A 24530-nucleotide genomic window follows, 5' to 3' on the forward strand; every position below is an offset into this window, starting at 1 on the left:
ATTTGGTGGTTTTTAATGTTAAAAGCTTGAAAATAACAAATCGCCCTTGAGTTCCCATGGAAACTTTTGAGGATAGGGTCTATGCAAATTCGTATCATAATGAACTAATAGACATGTTCACAAAATTTTGCTTGAATTGCATATTGCCGTTTACATAGGCGTTATTGAGATGGAAATGACCTTTTATCTTTTCTAGGGCTATCATTTGCCGCTGTTATAACACCAAGCTTCATAGTAAACACCTAAACCAATTTGGAAGAAACATGGCATGGGAATAGGTAGAACTCATGAGATGTTTTTTTAACGCGTTATGGCCTAAACCTGATTAAACCGCGTGGAAACAGCCAGTATTACAAAGTACAGCTATATTAATATAGGATCCAAGTGCTCGAATTACGGACTGACCACGACCCTGCATTGAACAGCGGTTTGCACTTACAACCACGTGTCATTGTAATTATGTTCACGGGATATTCACAGTTGAACTTATGTAGTAGTATAGTATGCATAGCGGACTCTTGAAGGTTGTCATATTAAAAAAAAAATGGGTACCTGAATGAGGTATGCTTTGTAAAGAGTTTGAACTATGTTGTCGAGTACATTTAGTTAGAGGGTTTTTTCATCACACCTTTAAACTAATATTATAAGGGTGAAAGTTTATGACTGATAGAATGTTCGCTCGTCTTTTCTTGCAAAAACTACATAATGGATTTTGATAAAACTTTACAGTAGCATAACTTAACATCAGAACATATTGGTTGCTGTTTATATGGCTACGCGATCGCTGGAACTCCTAGTCCGTAGCTACTCCTAGCTTTAAAAATTTTCCGCAAATGTTTCTTGCTTGGTTCTCAAAACAAAAGAACGGAAGAACGCATTTCCTTCTATTCATTACCTACTCATAAAACAAAGGAAAACTTAGAAAAGTCAAGGATAAGTAGAACTCGCCACGTGCGGCTCAGTTTTATGAGCCATAAATCAGACGCATATAAAATATGAGTAACGCGTTTGCATTCAATTCAAAACGCGCAAAAATACTATGAAGTTACGTAGATAGAAGTCACTGGGTGGCAACAACTTTTCCGGCGGATTTGCGAAGTACAGTCCTTAAAGTTGAGGTGACATAGAATGCGTTTAAACCTTCTTATCGAGTGAACTGCAGGTTTAATTACATAACAAGCCCTAGTGCCAGTTTTCTGAAATCCACTTGCCGCTGACGAAAACGGCCGGAATTGTAAGAATGACTCCCTTGCTACTGGGTAGTATTCGAGAACGCTGGTTTTACGTGCCATCTCAGGCAAGGGAGTTAAATCCGCCGCCAGCGCTAGCAGGCTTAAAACAAAAATAATTCTCTCCTCTTCTAATCTTATTTCCTTTAGAACAGGCGCAGAGCATTCTTTCGTTCTCTCTAAAATCATTCAATAGTTGGTTGACTGAGCAGTAGCTCCCCCGCTTCATCTTTCAAAATATACATTGCAAATGCACCGCAAAACTGCAAACTCTAACACAATTAAGCACCAGACTGCATAGTTGAATACACATCTAAGTATGCACGGCCGGCGTCTGAATCCCTTAGGCCCCGAGGGGGTAGACGTGACGCGGGAGGGGAGACGGCTAGACGGCTGTTTGCCAAACAAACCGGATTGCATTGCTTATGCTCTCGAGAAATGCTGAGAAAACTGTTAAAGATGGCTTTTAAAGGCATATAGAAACTCTTTTGTTATGAATATTACTTATGGAATGTATTTATTTTATTTTTCAATCATCCATGATATTATTGTCTGGCTTCTTGAATGGATCATGCATGAGTACAATATAAATTCTTGCTGGGTAACTTAATAGCTCATCACACTTTCTCTTTTCAGCTATGGCACTAGGAAATTGACATAAAATTGGAAAATGAAATCTTTATTTGTAAAAGGTTAAAGAAGGTGGTTCAAAGTACATATTTATTAGCCCATCTATGTCTTGCATTGAAGCATTGGAATTTTCAACATTATATTTTTCATATTAATATTTTTGAACTAGCTTCTGCCAACTATTACCAATAATGAAAGAATTCTACAAATTGGTTCAGAAGTTTCGGAGTTTAAGGGTCCAAAAAAGAAATATATCCTTTATATTATATCAGTTTGGATAAGTATGCACTACCCGTGCCGATAAAGAATGGGATTAGAAATCGCGACAGTTGTATTTACCTCTCGCTCATACACCTCTCGCTCATGTGCTATAGTGTATGAGCGAGAGGTAAATACAGCTGTCGCGATTTCTAATCCCATTCTTTATCGGCACGGGTTGTACCTATTTCATACTAACACATAATTTTAGTCTCAGCCTTTGTTTCAATAATAACACAGGATGTTTTCTCAACAACAGCTGTTTCGCTATTTCCTATAGTTTCCCCTTAGTCTCTTGGGAACTTCTTTGAGAAGTGGGCCAGACACATTTTCCTGGGTCCTCAGTACTTATTCACACACCAAATAAGACCCCCTATCCAGCAATTTACTATGAAAATTTGGGGACCAATGAAATTCAGGTTCTTACTTTAACGTTACACAGTTTCATATTATACTGGCTTCTGACAGGTTTTACAATGGATCAGAAGATTCCTAAGGTCAGCGCAATCAAGCAAACAAATCTTCAGTATCCTAATATTATTAGTATAGGTTGAACCCAGTGTCTGTATTTTGCATGGCAGATTAAACTGTAGGTCCTGGCTATCATTAAACATCCTTGGCAGTCGTTGCGGGAAGTCAGAAGCCAGTAAATCTGACACCAGTCTAACCAAGGGGTATTGGGTTGCCCGGGTAACTGGGTTGAGGGTGTCAGATAGGGCAGTTGCTCCTTGTAAAGCACTGGTACTCAGCTACATCCGGTTAGACTGGAAGCCGACCCCAACATAGTTGGGAAAAAGGCTCAGAGGATGAGGTTGAACCCAGTTATCCGGGCAACCCAGATAAGACTGGTTGTCAGACTTACTGGCCCTAAAATAAAATTAAAAACCAACTGAGTTGGACTCTCATAACCAGTTTTCAGTATTTGTTGAACAGTGTCTATAGAAATATATTATCTGTGAAACTTTGTCTAACTATCTTGTTTCATAGGACAAATAAAGCATGGTGAATTGTTGGTAATACATTCACATCTCATAAATTTACTATGGCACCCTAAAAATGGTGCTGTTTCTCAAAAAGATCAAATGCTGGAAACAGCTGTTAAAAAAACTTTCACTGGCAACATTTAACATCAGGGTTGCAAGATAATAAATTAAATTGTGCAACAACCTGTTTACTTGCACATTTGTTTTTGTCACATATGTATAAAAGCTCAAATTATATTTATTAGTATCATCTAACCTCACTACCACCTTCTATAAGCATCCTAATCAGTTTTCACCCTATTTTGTGGGTGAATGTTTAACACCAGCAACACAGGCTCAGCTGTCATGGATAAGTAAAAAGGTTATATGCAATCCTTCAGCATTGTTATGGGAACTACGTGTATGTCTTCAGTACAGCATTTATAAGATTCCCACAGACTGTAGAATGTTATTAGTAGCAGCAAACATATTTTGAACGACATTTACGAGGCAATATTGCCAAAGTAATGCAGCAGTATGTGTCATACGTGAAAATTTGACGCGTGAGTAGGACCGGCGCGGCGCCCTATGTCCGCACGTTGCAAATCACAACATAACCAAGTATTGAGTCGCTACGCAACCCCTGCGTCACCAACAAAGCTATTCCATCTTGATTTTACTGTTCTTTCTTTCTGTTCACTTGCTAGCGTGTCACGCAACACGCAAAGCGCATGTGCGAAAAATGACGCAGCCTTGTTGGCAGTTTCGGCCAATCATGTGGCCAAAAACACGCCACGGAAAACTTCATAACCCAAACAAAACTTAAATGAAAAACTAAAAAACTTTCAAAGACTCACCCTCTCGCCATTTCCAAGCTCTTGATCAGCTTCTTGATCTTCCATATTTCGACATTGCGATCTGCTGACGATTCTTCAGACATTTTGGATTGCTTTTATTTAACTAATACACCACAAAAACGCACTAATAGACAAATATAATTAAAATAAAGTCTTAATAACACACCACTAAACTTCCTAGTAAAGGGATACGAGGGGAAGGGAGCCCGACTTGCGGTCCAAACTGCTCTAATCCAGATCGAACCGGACGGACAAGAACCTCGTTATTTTATTCACGCACTTTTGAGTTCACATTTACGTTTGCCGTCGCTCGTACTTTTCTTCTTGTGCGGGGATTCTTGGATTTTTTCTTTATTCGGTTACCCCTAAGCATGTGGGACGTAGAAATAAGACATTACAGGGATAAAAGATGACGTTGAACAAACGATCGAACGAACGCTTCGTCGTCCGTCGATGAAATGAAAGAAGAAAAATGCGGCTCGTTCTTGCCAGCACTAAAAATTATATTGATTTTGATTTTCTCGGAAAAACTTGTTATCTTTCCATGAATCACATATTTTTTTATTAACTTCCAATAACATAGATCAATATTTATATAAAGCGATGTCAGATTCAATAATTTCATACAGGAATTCTTGAAAAACCATTTGGTTGAATAATGTTACTAAGGAAAAACCGGTAATTTTGTGAAAAAATATTATTTTACTACGTTTATACCTCAGTTTATACTTTTATTATAGAAGTAGAATAATTGGGTCTTTCCTTTTTTTTAATAAATCGCTAATTTAACCTCCAAATGTTGATTTCAATAAACCGTAAAAGAAAACTTAAGTTCAGAGCCCTCATGTTTTTCCAGGACTTCCAGTTAGTAAACTATATAATTACAACACTATTCAATTCAATGTCATTATTGTCATTAAGGAGAAAGAAGTGAGGTTATAAATTTCGCAATCGCTCCCGAGATGTTATGTAGCAAATTTAAACAAATTGTATTGCCCCAATCAGCTTTAAACAACAACGTACAGTTTCGCTACTTAATAACGTCCCGATATATATTTAAGAGATGTATATGGTACGAAAGCTTTTTGGGTAATGCGTCTAAAAAGGATATTGGGAGGATGTCTGGTTTTAGGTTTATATTAAGAGATTTTCGAGTGTGGAGTGCTTGGACACGGGTTAACTTAGTGAGTACGGTGGTGAAGAGATGCAGAAGGGATCGCAGTGTCAGGGAAGTGATTAATTGCTTCAAGCAGACGTTCTTGCGTCCAAAACGAACGCTCCTTTTGTCCGCTACTGCGGCATACAAGGCTCGAGACGGAGATGAAGACGAAGAAGCGCCCGTTAGCTGTGACAAAAATATTACCGATGAAGAACTACAGGTAATTTCCATTTTTTAAAATCTTATTAGAAAAGTCTTATCAATTTATCTGGTTATTATCTTGAGATATAAAGATTTGTAAATAACCAGTAATCAGTGTTTATTATGAAAGTATTTAATACCCTCTGTCATAGAAATGAACATCATTCTTTTTCGAAAATTCATTTGTCGCTGGTCTGTACCCAAGCTGCAATTCCAATATTCTATCTGTCTATATTGTCAAAATTCCATCTCTAGTAAGAAAATCAACAGAGAGAATATTGATGAAGGCCATAAAAGAAAAATATTCTCTATGGAACTCTGGGACACAACAAATTTTTTTTTTGTTTATCTTCCAGGACAAATACAAGGTCATTTTAAAAATAAATGATAAATATAACAATGTTTATACACAAAGAAAGTTCATTATCCTTTAGTTATTAATATTGTTTTTGTTATTTCTTTGTGTTTGACTTTGTTATTGTTGTTTTTAAAGTTAGATTTGGAATTGGTTGTAAACATAAACAATTTTAATTTTATTCAGATCATTTTTACAGCAATGGCAGGAAAGGCTTTAAGTTCTGAAAGAAAATAATTCGATTTTTTTTCACTATGATGAGAGATTTTTTTAGGAGTTTTAGAGAGTTGTGCGGTTAACCAAGAGTGCCTCACAAATTCTTGGTTAGAACCATAAAACCTTAATATAGTAAGCTTCTTGCAAGAACATAGAATGCAGAGGTTGTTTAGGTCATATATTACAATGTTCTTCTTGATATGTGGAGCATATTGCACATTATATAAATCTGTTGAGCTTTGTGGTTTCATCCATGTCTAAGAGTCTGGAAAAAAAATTCTATGTCCTTTCTCAGGCTTTATATAATATAATAATAAGTATTTATTTATTCAAGAAAAACATAGCACTTTGCACTGTATACATTTTTGGAAAACAAATTACGTAATCATGCAATAGTAGACTCTATCTTTTAAACTAGGACAAGCCTGTATCCTAAAAGACAGGGTTCAGCTAGCAACTATTAGTGTACTAAATGTCATTCAAATTGGTTCAGTGATTTTGGAATGCAGGCCCAATAAACAGACAGACCTTTTGCATTCACAATATTATTGTTATATTTTTGTTATTATTACTTATAACAGTACAATTCATTCACCAGGCTTTACTATCAGAACTGGAAGGAGTTGAAACATTATCGAGGAACACGTTATTTTGTACCGGTTGTGGCAAGAGACTGGTGATCGAGAAGAAGCAGCCAGGAATACCATATTGCTCGTAAGAATTTGATAATACTTTATTTTTATTTACTAACTAGCTTCTGCCCACAGTCTTACTCGTCTCCCAAGGAAACAACTTCCTGTATCCTGTAAGGGGATAATAAGTATCATAAATACTATCCCGTGGCAAGCCAATTTCGAAGAAAATTGGTTTAGTCATTTTTGAATTCTAAATAGTGTACTAACACTTTATCTTTGTATGTACATAATTATGTATGTATCGTTCATAAGTGTTCTTAAAAGGCATAATGGCAGATTTCTATAATCTGTCTAAGCTTTATTTTGTGATTAGAGATTGAAAGACATAATTTGTATGGGCCTTATGTCAATATTCATAAAAGAATGGAAATATCGGATAAAGAAAAGCACTGAAAGTTAAATAAAAAATTTGATTTCGACTGTGACATAGACTGTATGCTATTTCTATTTCCAAGGTGTAAAGTAGCAGAACTGCCATCGGAGCCGTCAGACGGATGGGTGCCCTACATGGAGGCTGAGGATGTCATCATATGGCGGAAGGAGTACAAACCTGGGCTGGGCTTGTATGCTTACAAAGGTTGGTTTTAATTTTATTTTTGAGTTGGGTTATTTTCTCAAATAATCCCCAAAATGAGGAGGAAGGGACTGTCAGACTCTTTCTGACTCAAATGCTCCTTCTGGGGCTATGTAAATGTTCCCAAATTATGTTGGGGTCAGATTCCAGTCTAATCAGATGCAACTAAGTACCAGTGTGCCACATGGAGCGACTGTCTATCTGATCTCCTCAACCCAGTAACTTAGGTGACCCGATACCTATATAAGTTAGAGTTGAAAATTGAAAGTTACGATAGCCTAAAGGTACGTTTTAGAAGCGAGCTGCCGACCGCACGCGCGGCGACTGCCTGGCTGATAAGTGAGGGCGACTGCACATGCTGTGGCTGATTTTATGCAGTCGCTGTCAGCAGTTCGCTTCGAAAACGTACCTTAAATTCAATCGGATGATGTGATGTTTTTTACGTTCTTGATTTACCTTGTTATCTTTTACGTAATAATTAGAATAACAGTCATTATGGTAGCAAGGTTAAAGTGTTACACAATGTGCAAACAATTTTTTTAGAACAACGATATTTTAGTAACACGGAAGTGATGGTATGGTTAAGATGATTGCTTCGAGGGGACTTAAAATTCTAATGAGGGAACCATTTTTCAGACCCGGATAAGAATTGTCCTATATCCTTTCTTAAGCTCTAGACCATAGTACCAGATTTATTTCAAATCGCTTGCGTAGTCCGGCGTGACATCCGGATAGACAGTCATTTGCACATTCATAATATTAGTTAGGACTTTCGGCTTCATCAAAAGTTTCCAAATATTTTAATTCTTGTACTTATTTTATATGGATGCTTAACTTGCAATTGCAAACCTAAGCTCAGTTTACTTGAGATTTTTTATTGTTTTTTAAACCTAACTTTAGTTTATTCCTAGTATACACTATGTTTAAGAGGACGAATTGGAAATTTTGGCGCCAAGGATCACAATTTTTCTCAGTTAATACAAAACGGATCATATACAACTTGGTTACCTGAAAGTTCATGATATAAACCTTGTTTTGTTAGATTTCAAAACATGATTAGGTAACTTTTGTAACAGAGAAAAATATATCAAACATACCTCTTTTTAAAAAGAGATTCACAATATAACACATCCCATATTAATTGACCCATCATGGAAGTAAGCATGCAACATGCAGCAAGCATGGCTTCTGTCACGGCTCCGGCGCTGCGTGGCTCCGGCGGTCCCATGCGAGCTTGACAGCCTCAGCCGCGGCGGCGAGTCACGGCTCCGGCGCTGCGTGGCTCCGGCGGTCCCATGCGAGCTTGCCAGCCTCAGCCGCGGCGGCGAGCGCTGAAACTACCTGCGCCTCAGCTTGCAGGCCGCCTCGCCCCTCCGCGCCTACGCGGTTTTGAATTGCACTCTAGGGGTAGGGCAGACAAGACTACGTGGAGTCAGTTTTGCAGCGATACGTTTTCGTCACTAACTTCAATTTTTAATACAATGTTTTTTAATTGAAGGTTATAAATGGCAATATGCTAAATAAAATGAATCCAAATTAAATTCTACCATCAAAAAAAAAACGAGCCAAGAAAAACGAGATCAACGTTTTTCTTGGCTCGTTTTTGGAAAAATGAGGCCGAGTAAATTAGATGACAATGTATAAATAAGAAGGACAAGTTACAATAATTGATGATCTTTTATTGAAGCTCTCTAGTAGTTGGCGTTGTAAAAAAGACGAATTAGTTTATTAGAGGCTATGTCATTTGCTCGTTGCTTAGTTATAAAATTAGAAGTTTAATCATGTGTCCAATAAATAATTTTGTGGCTAGACTTATAATTTCCCGTTGAGTATATACATACTCTTTAAAATTGTGGAAGGAATTTTTATCAAATTATCATTCCTAAATAATAAAATTACAAAACCATTTTGTCGCTTACGACTTTTAAGGTACGTTCACACGCGCGCGTTCAAATCGACATTCAACGGGCACAGTCACGTTCACGAGCGTGTAAACAGTACGCCCGAGCCCGTGAATGCCGCGAATCGGTCGAGTGTCGGTTTTTTGGCAAAATTCAAAGGATGAATGTGCGGGCGCCCGGCGACTGTTTACACGCGCGCGGGCAGTCAGTCTCTCCTGCGCTTTCGCGACGATTCAACGTTCTAAGAAAGTCGCTACGATCGGAGATTATAACATGGCGGAATGGTCAACGTCGTTCATCATTTTTTTTCTTTTTCCAATAAAAATAAGTTAAGCCAAAGGCTATGACAGCAACAACACCGAGATCCTCGCTGCTCGCCATACTTGCACTGACTGACACGACGGCGCGCGTGTGAACAGCTTGAATGTCCGCCTGCCCGCGACGGGCTGCACGCCGCGCAGCCCGCCAGGCAGCCCGCCGGGCTGCGCGGCGCGCGTGTGAACGTAGCATTAGTTATAAGCTAGCGCGCGTATTGTAATCCTCGCCCAACTCAGACGCTTCGTCCCCTCTTGGCGCCTTAGAAACGCGTGCCGGTTATGGAATTATTGTTTACCAATTCGTCGCCTTAAGTTATATTTTAACCGCATTGAACGCAGAGATATTCCAACGACAAGGACTAGTGATTTTCCGCTTCGAACGTGGCTATCACATCAATTATCAGTATTATCACGTACCATAGATAGTACATACACATGGAGGTTTATCGCTGATCCGTCACTGAATTAAAATATTTATAATGGTTTTTAATGCATTTTTGAGATTCAACTAAAATTGATCGGTTCGGTTTCGCAGACATTTAAGAAATGTTCGCACGCGATTGAGTCGACCAGGGGCCCGATTCTCCTAAGTTAATAATGTCAAAATCGAATAGAAGTCGAATCGCAATATAATCGCAATAGCATTTTTAACCATATCGGGCATTCTGCTACTAATATAAGACCAATCGTATTCCAACGACATTCGATTGGTTTGCGATTGGTCTGCTATTTTGGTGATTTTGGTCTATACGGTAGTTTGCTCTACAATCATATTGCAATCGTAAATTATTTGCAAACAAAATGATTCATTATTGAATGACAGAAAAGGATAAAAACGTTTATTTCAAAGAAAAAATAGCGGAATGCCACATACGTTTCAATCGTAATCGAGTCGAGATTGGATCGCAGTCGAACGTGAATCGTATGTTGCTTAAGTAAAATTAGGAGAATTGGGCCCCAGAAGAAAAGTTTGTGGGGGAATGTCCTCCTATTAAAGCACAAAATATAGCCTATGTTACTCGGGCATAGTCTAGATTCGTAACAGTGAATTGTCTAATCAGTCCAGTAGTTTTTGTTTTTGGGTACAAACAAACCCAAAAATATTTCCTCTTTTTATATATTTATATAATTATTTAAAAAAAGCAATCTTACATCATATTTAAAACCTTATATCTTCTTCCCACAGTATACGGGAGGTATCCAGACGTGAGGGCATCAGACTTCGCGGCCGTCCAAGTAGACGGGGCTTATAGAACTGTATGGGACGCCGCCGTGGCCGCTCTAGCGGTCGTAGAAAGACGCGCCAATGGTCTGCCCGACCAGGCGGTGCTGCATTGGGAAGTTCTGTGGCCGGTGAGTTTCTAGAACTTTCTAGAATTTCATAGAAGTGTTTTGAAGAGTGTGGGACGCCGCCGCAGCTGCTTTAGTGGTCGTAGAAAGACGTGAAAATGATCTACCCGACCAGGCGGTGTTGCATTGAGAAGTTCTGTGGCCGGTGTGTTTCTGGAACTTTCAAGAATTTCATAGAAATATTTAGAACTGCACCTGTTAAAATAGTCAATATTTCAGAATTTATTCGATTTTTCTACTTTCAAATAGACTAGAATGTGTGCCCCTTATCCACAAATATTTTACCAGGTATGAAATCTATTAAAACCTGTTTTTGATGCGAGATAAATAACTAGTAGAGTAACAAATAGAAGCTGTACATATGTAACATACAGTTTTTAAATAAAAAAAACATAAACAATTTTTTAGCATGGCAACTGTTTCTTTTGCGCATATGCATAAGAGTGCCTTGCATCCTACATTCAGACCTCGATTTATCGTCTTGCTACATAAACGCTAATAGCTACTACAAAAACTTAAACATCTGTCGAACACTTGTCTAAAAAAAGTGTGGCTGCAAAATGGACCTTATTTCAACGTCATAATCTGACTTTTTTTAGACAAGTGTTAAACTGACGTTTAAAAGTTTTTGTGGTACGGCGGTAAGTATTTTTCCTAACATCAAATTTATTTCTTGCCACAGAGGCTATTTGCAAACAGAGACTACGTATACATAAGACGACACAAAGAATTTGATGTAGCCACCAAAAATTTACCTCACAAAGATGGTCTCTTTCGCGCTACGGTCTGCGAAGCCCGAACCGACCCGATCTATGCCGAACGGCCGAGCGTCCATTCTAAAGCTAAGAGAAAAGCTATGGAGGCCTACGAAAGGGACCGAGAAGGTTCTACATCAGATAATAAGGTCTATGTCATCATGTCGAGGTCCTGTGAACATCCGAAGGTCCCGGAGACGAAACATGCTATTAGGGTCTCGGAGTACTGGAGTCATATGGTCGTGAAGACTCTTAATGGACATGATAAGGTGAGTTTAATTATTTGTCTAGACTTTTCATAATTATGTTGGTTTCAAGTTAAGAATGATACAGGTGAGTTCCAGTGTTTTATAGCGACTGCCTGTCTGACCTCCTCAACCAGTTACTTGGATAACCCGATACCCCTTGGTAAGACTGGTTGTCAAACTTTCTGGATTTTGAGGTGTGTAATGTTGGGACCTCCAGTTTATCGTGCCTTCCGAAATACGGAAGTACTCGTCATGACAAGGTGGTCACCCATCCACGGACTGACCGCGGCAAGCGTTGACATACCTTTTAATGGACTGATCCTCGCGGCTTTGACTTATCTACGAGCTCTTCCCGTTGACTTATAGACATAATATTTGTAAACAACAATTTTTTTAAATACCTATCGTGTTTAAGACCCAGTTTATAAATACAATTTCCCGAAGCTGGGAATGGAATTCGTCCTCACATAGTACGATGGGCGGTTGGAGTCAACCGTGCTCGGCAACGGTTGCCGCTATAGCAACAAAGACTGAAAAACTAGAATAAAATCAATATTTTTAAGAGCCACTATACAACAAACGTGATTTTCTAGATAAATGATACGGAATTCGCACTTAGGCGGGTTATATTTTATTTTCGATACTCGCGATTCGCACTTGGCTGGTTTTTCATATCACCATCGGCCTAGCCTTACCCCAACTTGCTGGCATCCAGTAACTACACCTATATTTTGTTATCGTTGCTACAAACGACCAATTTCCCACAGCTGGGCATGGAATTCGTCCTCACGTACTACGACGAGCCGGCGGTCGGAGACATGCCTAGCACTGTGGCCGCTAAAACAAAAAATACTGAAAAACAAGAATAAAATTAATATGACAGGAGTTACAGGAGTTATTTTTTAGATAAATGATACGGAACTGGCACTTGGCTGGTTTTTATTTTATTTTCGATACTCGCGATTCGCACTTGACCGGTTTTTCATATCACCATCGGCCTAGCCTTTCACCAACTTGTTGGCTTCCAATAACTTCAGCTATATTTTGTTATCTTTGCTACAAACGACCAAATTCCCACAGCTGGGCATGGAATTCGTCCTCACATACTACGACGAGCCGGCGGTCGGAGGCATGCCTATTGCCTAGCACTGTGGCCGCTAAAACAACAAATACTGAAAAATAAGAATAAAACAAAATTTTCAAGCCCCCATACGTGGGCTTCCGAGCCTTTTCCCAAGTTTGCTGGAGTCGGCTTCCAGTCTTATCAGATGCAGCTGAGTACCAGTGCTTTACAAGGAGCGACTACCCTATCTGACCTCCTCAACCCAGTTAGCCGGGCACCCCAATCAAGGACCCCCATACAATAAACGTGGATTTTTGTTCGTTTATTTTCTATAATTAGTTTTAAAACGACCAATTTTCCTTAGCTGGGCATGGAATTCGTCCTCACGTACTACGACGAGCCGGCGGTCGGCGGTATGCCTAGCACTGTGGCCGCGTGGGCGACGGGCCGCGCCGCCCCCGCGTATCTACAGCGAATGCGAAGAGCCGCCTGCGACTACCGCGCGTGGCGGTTAGCGAGGCATCAACAGGTAATAATACTTTACATTTTTTAATAGGTACATTTCTATAACTTTAACAACCAAAGGGAGACGAGAGAGAACGCCGAAAGTTAAGTCCTCCGTTGTACATTGTGCAAGAAGTAATAATAATAGCGACCGAGCGGTGGCTGTTCTCATATTTATAAGGAGATCAGCCAGCTGCGCAGAACATACAGTGCTCGAGCATTTGCGCAGACACAAGTGCTCACACTAATCCTTCACTCTTATAGATGGGACGACAATCCGATACCACCGACAATCAATAAGAACGCCTAAAGGTTATGGCACACACACGATCAGCACGGTGCAGCTATTGTTAGGTAGCTCGCTGTCACTCCGCCTTTGGCCTTTTATATCCACGTTGTAAAATGTGTTATGTTAAATACGATTTAAGGGTCACATTCAAATAACAAGTCCATGTGTGCCATGACCTTAAGGCGTTACATCCGCCGTTGTACAGATGCGAGCAGGTCAACCTACTCGAATTTTAACACTTTCGCATTTTTTATATGAATAAAGGATAATTTAAATAGTTAATTTTATCATTTCACAGCAGGACCTACCAGAATTCGTGCCATTCGCAAGCGATGCGGAGAAGCCTTGCGAAGAAAGTACGGTAGTCGTTAGCGAACAAGATATGGAGGTAAGATAGTAATGTATTTTCAACCTTAAATCTATAGCCTTAAAGTTTATATTTACTTGAAAGTTCATACAGGATAGTGAAGGTCTGCGATTTTCGACCCTAAATTCATAGTTATCACTTACATACATACTTAAGTAAATAATATACTGAAAAAAAGACGCTTCGAAACTTTGGGAAGCCAGAGTATCCCAGAGTAACATAGCCAATATTTTCTCCGGTAACGGGAAGTGGGTGAAATATTATTCGAATATAAAAGTCAGAATTGTATAATACAGCGCAGAAGTCGAGTCTCCGGAGCGCAGAGTGCGTTATTCGTGTCTGCTTCCCTCAGCGAGTTATTTAGAGCGACTCGTTCACCTTACTTAAACGATAAACAAATTAGAATCGTGTAATACAGCGCAGACCTCGAATCTGCGGAGCGCAGAGTGCGCAATTCGTGTCTGCTCCTCTCAGCGAGTTCTTTAGAGCGAGCCGTTCACCTTGCTTTATGGAGCGAACCGACCGCTCCATGACGACCAAAGCTCATGTCCAGGTATCGGTTTTAGAAGCAACCAGCTACCGGACCGCTATTTTGCAAATTTTTAATTTAATAATGTTTTTTTTTTGTGTTTTTTACTTTTTAGTCCGGTTTATTTTTCTTTTTTTTTTTCAATTATTACGTGTTTTTGTCCATTCTCAATGTTAAATTAAATTGCGTTTTTTTTTTCATTATTGTTCCGATTATTTCTAAAGAAGTATACGTGGGAGGCCATTGCCCAGCAGTGGGACAGTATAGGCAATAAAAAAAACTTTTTATAATCATCGGCACGAATCTTGAGCGGTGACCTTCACCTGCGCAGAAGTAATTTATTGGGTCTCTTTTGAGGTATGAAGTGAGCCGCGGGGGCGGGCTAAAGCGGTGATTGGCCCGCAGCGCATCGCGTCATAGCCGTCACTCGGGATTGGTTCTTTGCTAATAAATCACTTCTGCGCAGATGAAGGTCAGCGGTCAAGATTCGTGCCGATAACTATAAGGACTGTATATTTAAACTTTTCCATATAATACATTTGAAACTCACTCTGTCTGTCTGTCTGTCCGGCTACTACAAGCCACTGAACCGAAAATCTTCCAATAAAATAAATGGGTCTAAAAAGTGTCGAGTCTTCTAAAACTATGGAGCGGTCGGGTTGCTTGGATGCATAGAAGTAGCCGTCCTAAGAATTAGATTCGAGTGTACTTTAAATATACGTTACCTCACTACATTACTTAATATAATTAATTCGTTTTTTTTTAAGTTTATTTAGTTAAGTTGTTTGTTACTATGAGTAGAATCTCGTGTTCGAATATCGATTCCTAATTTACTAGTCACCTTATATTGTAGGCCTTTGAGTAAAAAATAATTTGTAGTTCGGTTTCTTTAGTCTAGTAAAATACCGTAAAACACACAAGTCCATATGAATTCGTATCTTATCATAGTATTTTGACGTAGTTATCATGTTTTCGAGAGTACGACAAAGTTATGTAGGTTTATGTCATTCAGAAATTACTCATCATTTGTTTTTATCAATGTTGATAGTATGTATGACATAAGTAGTAAGTAACCTATATTTTTTATTTATTTTAAGTACTATTCCCCCATCGAGGCTGACGAATCCTACTAATATTTATTATAAATGCGAAAGTTTTGTAGGATTTAATATGTTTGTGTGTTTGTTAGGTACTCATTCTCGCTTAAAAACAGCTGGATGGATTTTGATGAAACTTTGCAATAATAAACTTGCTGTAGCTTATATCTCAGAATAACATTTTATACATTTGTTCCCCCGTGATATCTGATGTACCCAATTTTGTCGTTCGCAAAAAAGCTGTTTTTCAGCCTACTTGGAATAAACGCTTTATCATTTTAAATGGAAAAGCCGCCACCGGAAGCTTTTCAAAGAAATCTGGAACATAATACAGGAATGAATTTTAAGCAGTGCGCAAAAATTTTTTTTTACTGATAATGCAGATATGTTCTGTTAACGATTCTGGACCACCAGTTTTTTTTGCGCACTGCTTAAAATTCATTCCTGTATAATACGTAAAAATTATAAATATCCTCCAATTTTGTTTGTCAGTCATCCCAAACTGGTCCTGACATGGAACGCGAGAACACTCGCGACCAGGCTACCCAGACCGAGGTCTTCGCGACCTTGCCGCATCCGCCAGAGGTCAAGGTCACCCAGCTGTCTGCCAAGGTCACTGAGGAGAAAGCCGTCGAGGCTGAAATTAAAAACAAGAATGTAAGTCAAAGGTTTTTATTTCATATAGACAGGTGCTTAAGAAACGTCAAGCTAGTAGTTCTAAAGAGTGGGTCTTATGGAAAAGAACCGGCAAGATACTCCATAGACACTCTTTAAAAAAAAGTGCTTACTTAATTTTATGGTTGGGTTGACTCTGAGAAAATTATACAATGTAAGTTGAACTAGGAAGTTAATAAATTAAACAAACTAACTTAAAGCAAAGCAAGTGAAAGTAGAATCTTAGTTGGGCTGCGGCATTGTTCGAAAGAGTTACCGCGGCCCTGGTACATGAAGGGCTTAAGAAAGAACATGGTGGATTTTAGTCAGTAAGAGTCTGACACTCCCTTACCTGCACCCAAAGCGGGAGAGGTCATTTGACGCTTTCACATCAAAAAATAGTTGAAACTTTGTTTGTGCCAGTTGGTAGTACTATTTGTTGTACCCAATCACCTGTCTAGCCTTTTCCTAGAATGTTAAGATCGGCTTCCAGTCTAATCGGATGCAGCTGAGTACCAATTTTTAATCGTATTTGTTAGACTCAGGAGAAGATTTTAAGTATTATAGAAGTTGGATTTATGTCTTTTGATTTTATATTTTCTTTCTGCTGTCATTGAACATCCTTGGCAGTCGTTACGGGGAGTCAGAAGCCAGTAAGTCTGACACCAGTCTAACCAAGGGGTAGTGGGTTGCCCGGGTAACTGGGTTGAGGAGGTCAGATAAGCAGTCGCTTCTTGTAAAGCACTGGTACTCAGCTGAATCCGGTTAGACTGGAAGCCGACCCCAACATAGTTGGGAAAAGGCTCGGAGGATGATGATATTTACTATATATTTTTCAGGAGACACACTCGGTAACTACGGACACAGACAGCATCAAAGGCGATGAAGAGGAACCCAAAAATGGTGGGTGGTGGCGATATTTGTATCCGTTCTATTATTTCGTCTGAATATCTAGCTAGGTAACGCAAGACGTTTTTAAAGCGAGCAAATAAGTTTGCCGCTGTGAAGTTGGCTACAAGTGACTTCATAGTCCAAATGTAACCTAAAGCCGGCCTCACTTGTGAACTGAGCTCACGTAAGTAGCTTACAGTAACTTACGATTGATTTAAAAATTTAAACTCCTTCGTAAGTCGTACCATAATTAATAGTCGTACAGTAATTTCTTAGAACTTCTTACAACTTACGGAAGGAACTTACGTTATTTTTACGGAAGCAACGGAAGCAACAGCAAGTGTAAAGTCAGATAAATTTGCATTTCTGAAGTTTAGCATTCAAATCACTTTTTTGTTCTAGAAATGAAGGATTTTCGTGTATAATACAATTACTATGAAAATCTATATACTTATAATATAGTGTCAATCTGATGTTTGGCCAATGAAATTACTTAGCTGACATTAAATACTTTACACGTATATTATATTAGATTATACGTTAAATGCAATTACATTTACATTTAAATATGAATTTAAATTATCTTAAAAATATAAATGTATTTTGGAAAAACAAAACAAAGAATTATTTTAGAACATTTTGATTTTCCTACAAATATTTTAACTAAATTAAATTAAAACTGCTTGCGTTACCTACATTTCTTTTCTATCTGTGGTCGTATCTGTCAATCTGTTCTGTTACACTTTTCGTCAAATATCTTTGCCGCTCCGAAGTTGGCTACTAGTGACTTCACGTCAGTCAAAATGTAAGGACAAAACACTACTGTGCATGCGTATACATGGCTAACTTCAGAGGGGTAAAGTTATTTTACTAGAATTTTCTACGCAGAAATAATTTTGAGACACAAAATTCTTTAACTTTTTAATAATGCTCTTCTTGTGGGCTTAATAACTCGATATCTTGTATCGATAAAATTCATGGAGGAAGGAATGATAGCGGAGATGCCATAAGGAAGGTAGGTCAAGTGCCTCCTTGTAGGTCACGGTAGGCGTGATCAAAATCAAAATCAAAAATCATTTATTCAAACTTGGCTGCAAGACAGCACTTTTTGAACGTCAGGAATTTACATAAGACAGCCCCCAAAACGCCCACCCTTCACCACTTCCTATGTGTTATTTCTGGGAAGATCATTTACTAGAACCAACTACGCCTTTGGTATCCTTGTCAAATTAAAATCTGTCAAAGGTTCTTCTTGATGGATTTGAGATTATACAGGAATGAATTTTATTCAGTGTAAAAACTTTGTCAAATTATAGTTTAATAAGTTTTAAAGATACGTATATTTTTATTTTGTTGTGTTTTAGTACAAAAAAGAATAGTTATTGATAGCGAAAGATGTTTATTTTGTAACCGATTGTACGGTCACAGTCGTCATAGTAGGCACGGTGGCAACGCGAAACCGGTTTACTGACGCGAGCGCTGCTCTAAGCAAAGAAAGAATAGTTAAAATCCATATTTTGCTGATATTAGGGCGGATAAAAAAATATTTTGTTTTACTGATGATGCAGATATGTTCTGTTAATGATTCTGGACCACCAGTATTTTTTTTGCACTGCTTTAAATTCATTCCTGTATGAATTTTGAAAATAATGGGCGGGTCTCATAAAAGGCGCATAAGGTCGGAGCTAGTAACGTTCTGTTATATTCATAATTAGTTCGCGGTTATTGCAAATGCATGCATTTTTGATTACTATAAAAATACTTGCAACCGCGTGGCGGCTTCAGTCTACCGGTGCCGTCACTTTGTCAATATCTTATTCTGACGAGTTTAAGACAATCCTTTGCTCTAATCCTTGTAAAGTTCAAGTTCTTTCATTAAAGTAGTGTTAGCAGTATCAGTGGGTTTTTTTTAAAAAGACTGACACCAGCCGCGTCCTAACGTCGTCCCTCGTCCCCCGAACACCAGCATTTTGGCGCGCTACTTTCTTAAGAGATATTGCGTTATGACATCTCCGCTAGTCATTTTGTTCTCCATGATATAATTCGATTGCTGCTTGGTTTAACTCTTAACCCAACTGCAGTAATGCTTTTGTATCGATTAACGATTGGCAATTTTTAATCGATAAATATGTCGTCTCGATTCTATGACTATAGAACCTTTGGGATAAAAAATTCATAAGATAATAATATATTTAAGAAAATTATTACTATTAGGTTAGGTGTTCAAAAAATATATTTAGAAATAAAATAAATGTATATTGGGATAATTTTATGACGTACCTACCTACTATTTAATATTTTAAGAAGAAAAAATCATTCGGTCCATTTAAAGTTAAAAGTGAGTTTCCACCACTGCAAAATTATTTCTTTTTTTATTAGACGATGTGGTCGAAGCTAAATTATACATTTAGCGATAAGATGAGCATGAAAAATATATAATATTTTGTCTTTTCCGAGTCCAAGTCAATATAAATATTTTGTGAACAATGGTGGAAATGTTCCTTTTTGCAGTTAATAGAAAATAATCCGTAAAGATTTTTAAATTACTTTTTCTTTTATATTCTCGTAAACAAAATACTAACGTTCATTTGAGAAAGAGAATTTTCAATACGTCACGTCTGTAAGTTTTTTTTTCATAATTTTAAAATGAAATCACGATCGTAGTGTGCAATTGAAAGTATGGATAGATAAGTTAGGCCGCCTTTACACTGGTAAGTTTTGCTCACGTAAGTAACTTACGATCCCTCATCATCATCATCAACATCAAAGTCGTTCCCCCATAGATTGGGGACCGTGACCATCATTAGTCTCTGTCACCAATGAGGTTGGGCCGGGATAATTTCTTCCAGGTCCTCCTATCAGCACTAATATTATAAATGCGAAAGTAACTCTGTCTGTTACGCTTTCACGTCTAAAACACTGAACTGTTTTTAATAAAATTTGGTACAGAGATAGAGTTGACCTTGAGAAACTACATAGGATAGTTTTTATCTCGGACTTTTGAATAATTCTCTTGGAAACGCGATATAACCCTACGATATATATAGATAGAACTCTACGCCCCGATGAAGCCGCGGGCGGAATTTAGTAAATTTATGAATGTTAACTCCCGTCGTAAGTTACAACTTGTGGAAGATCATCATCATTTGCCTAGCCTTTCCCCAACTATGTTGGGGTCGCCTTCCAGTCTAACCGGATGCACCTGAGTACCAGTTACCCAGACAACCCAATACGAAGGGTATTACTGGTTGTCAGATTGTCTGACTTTTGATTGTCCGCAACATCTGCCAAATGAGAACTTAACGGAAGTTACTTACGTAATTTTTACGGAAGCAACTTACTTGTGTAAAGTCGGGGTGAAATGTAGTTATAGGCTTGAAAATATAGAAAAGTGGACGTAGTATGGGGTGTAGTAAAAAAAATCGGCATAATATAAAAAACTTCTTATATTTAAAAAAACAAAGGATTATAGTTCGGCCATTCAGAGAATGCGTTCCTGACACGTCGCGATTGAACTGACGACGTAACTTTGCAATGGCGTTGCAGTTACGATAAAAATATTTTTGCTGGTTGTTTACCGTTTTAACAATTGAGGAGCATTAAAACAACATTATTATATCAATAATCAATGAATGTTATTACGTCGTCAGTTCAATCGCGACGTGTCAGGAACGCATTCTCTGAATGGCCGAACTATAATATTCAAAATAAGATTCAAAAAAATATATTTTGCAAAAAAAAAATGACAATTTTTTCGTTTTTTAGGGTTCCGTAGCCAAAATGGCAAAAACGGAACCCTTATAGTTTCGTCATGTCCGTCTGTCCGTCTGTCCGTCTGTCCGTCTGTCACAGCCGATTTACTCGGAAACTATAAGTACTACAGTAATGAAATTTGATGGGAATATGTGTTGTATGAACCGCTACAAAAATATGACACTAAATAGTAAAAAAAAGAATTGGGGGTGGGGCCCCCCATACATGTAACTGAGGGATGAAATTTTTTTTTTCGATGTACATACCCGTGTGGGGTATCAATGGAAAGGTCTTTTAAAATGATATAAAGTTTTCTAAAAAACATTTTTCTTAAAGTGAACGGTTTTTGAGATATCAGCTCTCAAAGTCGTAAAAAGTATGTCCCCCCCCCCCCTCTATTTTTATAACTACGGGGTATAAAATTCTAAAAAAAATAGAGGTGATGCATGCTAATTAACTCTTTCAACGATTTTTGGTTTGATCAAAGTATCTCTTATAGTTTTTGAGATAGGTTGATTTAACTGTAATTTACGGAACCCTTCGTGCACGAGTCCGACTCGCACTTGGCCGGTTTTTTTTTTAATGTAAGTATTAGTTTTTTGATACCGTATCATACAGTAGCTTGTTTGTATTTAATATATTTCAATATAAACAGCTCATTCATAGCACAAACAAACCAAAGAGATTGTCATAGTCTTACGTTGCTAAGCATTAGCAAAACTTGTCAATAACAAATATTGAAAGCACTAAATAATTGGATAATATAAGGTGCATAGAGTATAGTAAATAGATTGGGAATAGAGAACCCACTTCGATTTTTTTCTGCAACCTTCAAACGATTTTTGAAGCGCCATCTGGTATCGTCTGCCGAAACAAATTGTTTATGTGTGCGTACATCCCATTTCACACACATGTATACATCAGTATTGTCTACAGGTTATTCGTCATCTCGACAGACTAAACTCACCATTAAAGTGTCGAGTTGGTGAAACTCGAAATTTGTACATTTATCATGTCGTCAACTCGCCACTCAAGATTTTCATTCGTGTCCAGTTAGTGAAACTTAGATTTTATCACTTTTATGTTTTCGCCAACTGGATACATTGTGTCACAAACATCATCGGCCACTGAACGTCCATTTTGCAAACGTTTGAAACGCGAAAAGTTGATTCCCAAACTTGGCGAAAACATAAAAGTGATAAAATCTAAGTTTCACTAACTGGACACGAATTAAAATCTTGACGTGGCGAGTTGACGACATGATAAATGTACAAATTTTGAGTTTCACCAACTCGACACATTCGTGGTGAGTTTAGTGTGTCGAGATGACGAATAACCGTCTATAGATATTCTAGGGGAATTTGTTCATACGTACGTACTTACAAAATATAGCCACAGAATGTAGAAAATAGTTATTTATTGAAATATGGAAATACAACACAGATTACTACAACTCAACAGAACAACGTTATGTAGGAACATTTAGAAAGTACTTAGTAGGCGACCTGGAATTAAATAAAAATCATATTTACTTATGTTTATGTTTATTGTAATAAATTTGTGCTGAAAGTTTAGTTTCATCATCCTCATCACGATATTGGATTTTACCTGATAAAATTCGATTAATTGAGCGGCACCAACTATATACCAAAATATTTATTGTAATGTTTTCAAAAACATTTCTTAATTCTATCTTGTGGATATCGCAGGTGAAAGGATAATCCACAAATATGTCTAAAAACATTTTTATCTTTTCTTTTAATTTAGTTTTTGGCACATTCTTTTTCAAAATTTCTACTACAATATTTTGTATGTCTTTAAAAACTTTTTCCGCCACTATATTGGGATACAACAGACAATGTTTTCCTTTTGTATATTCTTTTGCCCTTATATAACTATTTGATTTTAATTGACTGTCGCCAGTTAGTTCAGTTTTGCAGTGCCTGCATGATTTAGCAACTTTTTTAAAACATTTAGCCAGCACCCACCCACATACATAATTGGCCTGACCAGCATCAGCAGGCTCAGAATTTAAATTTATAAAAGGCACCTCAATTTCGTCATTTTCTTCTTGCTGAAATGGTAGAACCTCATTACTGGGAACATTAGAAGTGTTTTCTAAAAGTTTGTCTTCCAAAAAGAAACTCAATGTCTGAAGACAATCATTGTCATCATTTTCACAGTTAGCGTTAAGTGAATGGGGTGAGTTATAATTATTTAAAAGAAGTGATTTATAGGCACCTTCAAAGCTAATTGTGTTGGGTGCCGTATTCCTCACCCCAAAACTTCTAATGTTCCCAAAAAAATTTTCCAGTGGGTCCTGGTTAAAGTTTCTGGTCATCATTGTATCAAATAAATATTTTTGGGATAATATTTTCCACAACTGTTGCATGCCCTCAATAGTACGTATAAAATTTTTTATTGAAGGTACCGAACTCGTTTCAATTAATCTTATTTTATTTTCCTTTTCTTTTTTAACTTTAATAAATTTTATTGATTTTAATACCTTTTTGGCATTTTCCCATAATTCATGATGAGGAGAATTGTTTCTAACACCACATTTATACATTTTTCCATGTATCATATTAAATGAGCTTGAATTTAAGGAATCAAATAAATTGTCCATCATTTTGGTAAATGTAATTACTTGGCGGCACTCATTAGATAAATCGCCCCTAGCAGATAAATGTTCTGCAGCTGTAGCAACACTGCGGCTAAAAATTTGGGTTGCGTGTTTGACCTTCATTTTTTTTATTTTCTCCACATAAATATGTTCATCAGTTAGTTTCTGACATATTTTTAATTCACCATGTAATTTGTCCGCTTCATAAATTTTCTGGTAATATTCCCATTTTATCGTCTTTTCAACCTTTTCTTCGAAGTCGAAATATTTTAAGTCCTTCGTAAGTAAATTGTTTCTTACCCCTTTCAATAAATGAGGGACATCAAATAATGGGATAATTTTAGATTTCCCTACTTCCATTACATCATGTCTCCATTCCTTATTTTCTTTTATGAATTTTATTCTACTATCTTCAATAATTTCATTCACTACACTGACATTTACTGTGCTTTGGTCGCACACTGTGCACAAAATATTAAGCCCTGTACCCTGAACATATTTAATGACTTTTATAGTCAAGGCTTTTAATTCTGCTTTGTTAACAGAATTTGTAAAAAAGTATGCAACAGGCTGTTTAAATTTTTTCTTTAATCCTTTGACCATGTAAACTAAAACATGGTCAGCAATTTTTTTACTACGCCAAGCGAATCCCTTTAATTTATCCTTAGATCCGTCGTAATGGATCTGCGGCGATATTGACATCTCGTCAAAAATAAGACAGCAGAGGCGATCTTCTGGACTTAATTCCTTCACAGTCTTTCTCATTTTTATGAATAAAAACTTATTTAGCCCCGACTCTATTTCAATTTTCGCAAGAAGCCTTTTTAATGATTTTATAGAGGGCAATGTAAAGTATTTATATAAAAGAGTATAACTCTTGGGACTCTTTTTGTACATGGAGAGAGACAAAACTTTTTCCTTTAAAGTAAACCTCCGCCCACGAGCTCTCTTGTGAGTTTGGGTGTACTGCATGTTTGTGAATATTTTTGCTGCAGTTGTCATATTTCTCGTTATTTTTTTTAAACAATTTGTATTGCTAATTTTATCAACGCT

The 24530-nt window shown here is 37.6% G+C and overlaps 2 protein-coding genes across 4 annotated transcripts in view; one reads left to right on the forward strand and one right to left on the reverse strand.

Moving 5' to 3' along the window:
* Positions 1-4412, reverse strand: part of LOC124644351 (eukaryotic peptide chain release factor subunit 1) — a 36492-nt gene extending 32080 nt beyond the window's left edge. Inside the window, exon 1 of one of the 2 annotated variants that reach the window (XM_047183662.1) lies at positions 3937-4411. In XM_047183662.1, the coding sequence (XP_047039618.1) occupies positions 3937-4019 (83 nt within the window). In that variant the 5' untranslated portion in view covers positions 4020-4411. Of the gene's footprint in view, positions 1-3936 lie in introns of both variants that reach the window. The other variant, XM_047183663.1, reaches the window with a different exon arrangement.
* A 413-nt stretch (positions 4413-4825) lies between these two features.
* The window catches only part of LOC124644320 (stAR-related lipid transfer protein 7, mitochondrial-like), a 32518-nt gene continuing 12813 nt past the window's right edge, over positions 4826-24530 (forward strand). The window contains exons 1-9 of one of the 2 annotated variants that reach the window (XM_047183621.1): positions 4826-5315; positions 6466-6581; positions 7018-7139; positions 10541-10707; positions 11387-11728; positions 13135-13299; positions 13862-13951; positions 16049-16213; positions 17050-20564. In XM_047183621.1, the coding sequence (XP_047039577.1) occupies positions 4899-5315; positions 6466-6581; positions 7018-7139; positions 10541-10707; positions 11387-11728; positions 13135-13299; positions 13862-13951; positions 16049-16213; positions 17050-17157 (1692 nt within the window). In that variant the 5' untranslated portion in view covers positions 4826-4898 and the 3' untranslated portion in view covers positions 17158-20564. Of the gene's footprint in view, positions 5316-6465; positions 6582-7017; positions 7140-10540; positions 10708-11386; positions 11729-13134; positions 13300-13861; positions 13952-16048; positions 16214-17049; positions 20565-24530 lie in introns of those variants that run through there. The other variant, XM_047183622.1, reaches the window with a different exon arrangement.

This window comes from Helicoverpa zea, chromosome 29, assembly GCF_022581195.2.
Source record: "Helicoverpa zea isolate HzStark_Cry1AcR chromosome 29, ilHelZeax1.1, whole genome shotgun sequence".
NCBI lineage: Eukaryota > Metazoa > Arthropoda > Insecta > Lepidoptera > Noctuidae > Helicoverpa > Helicoverpa zea.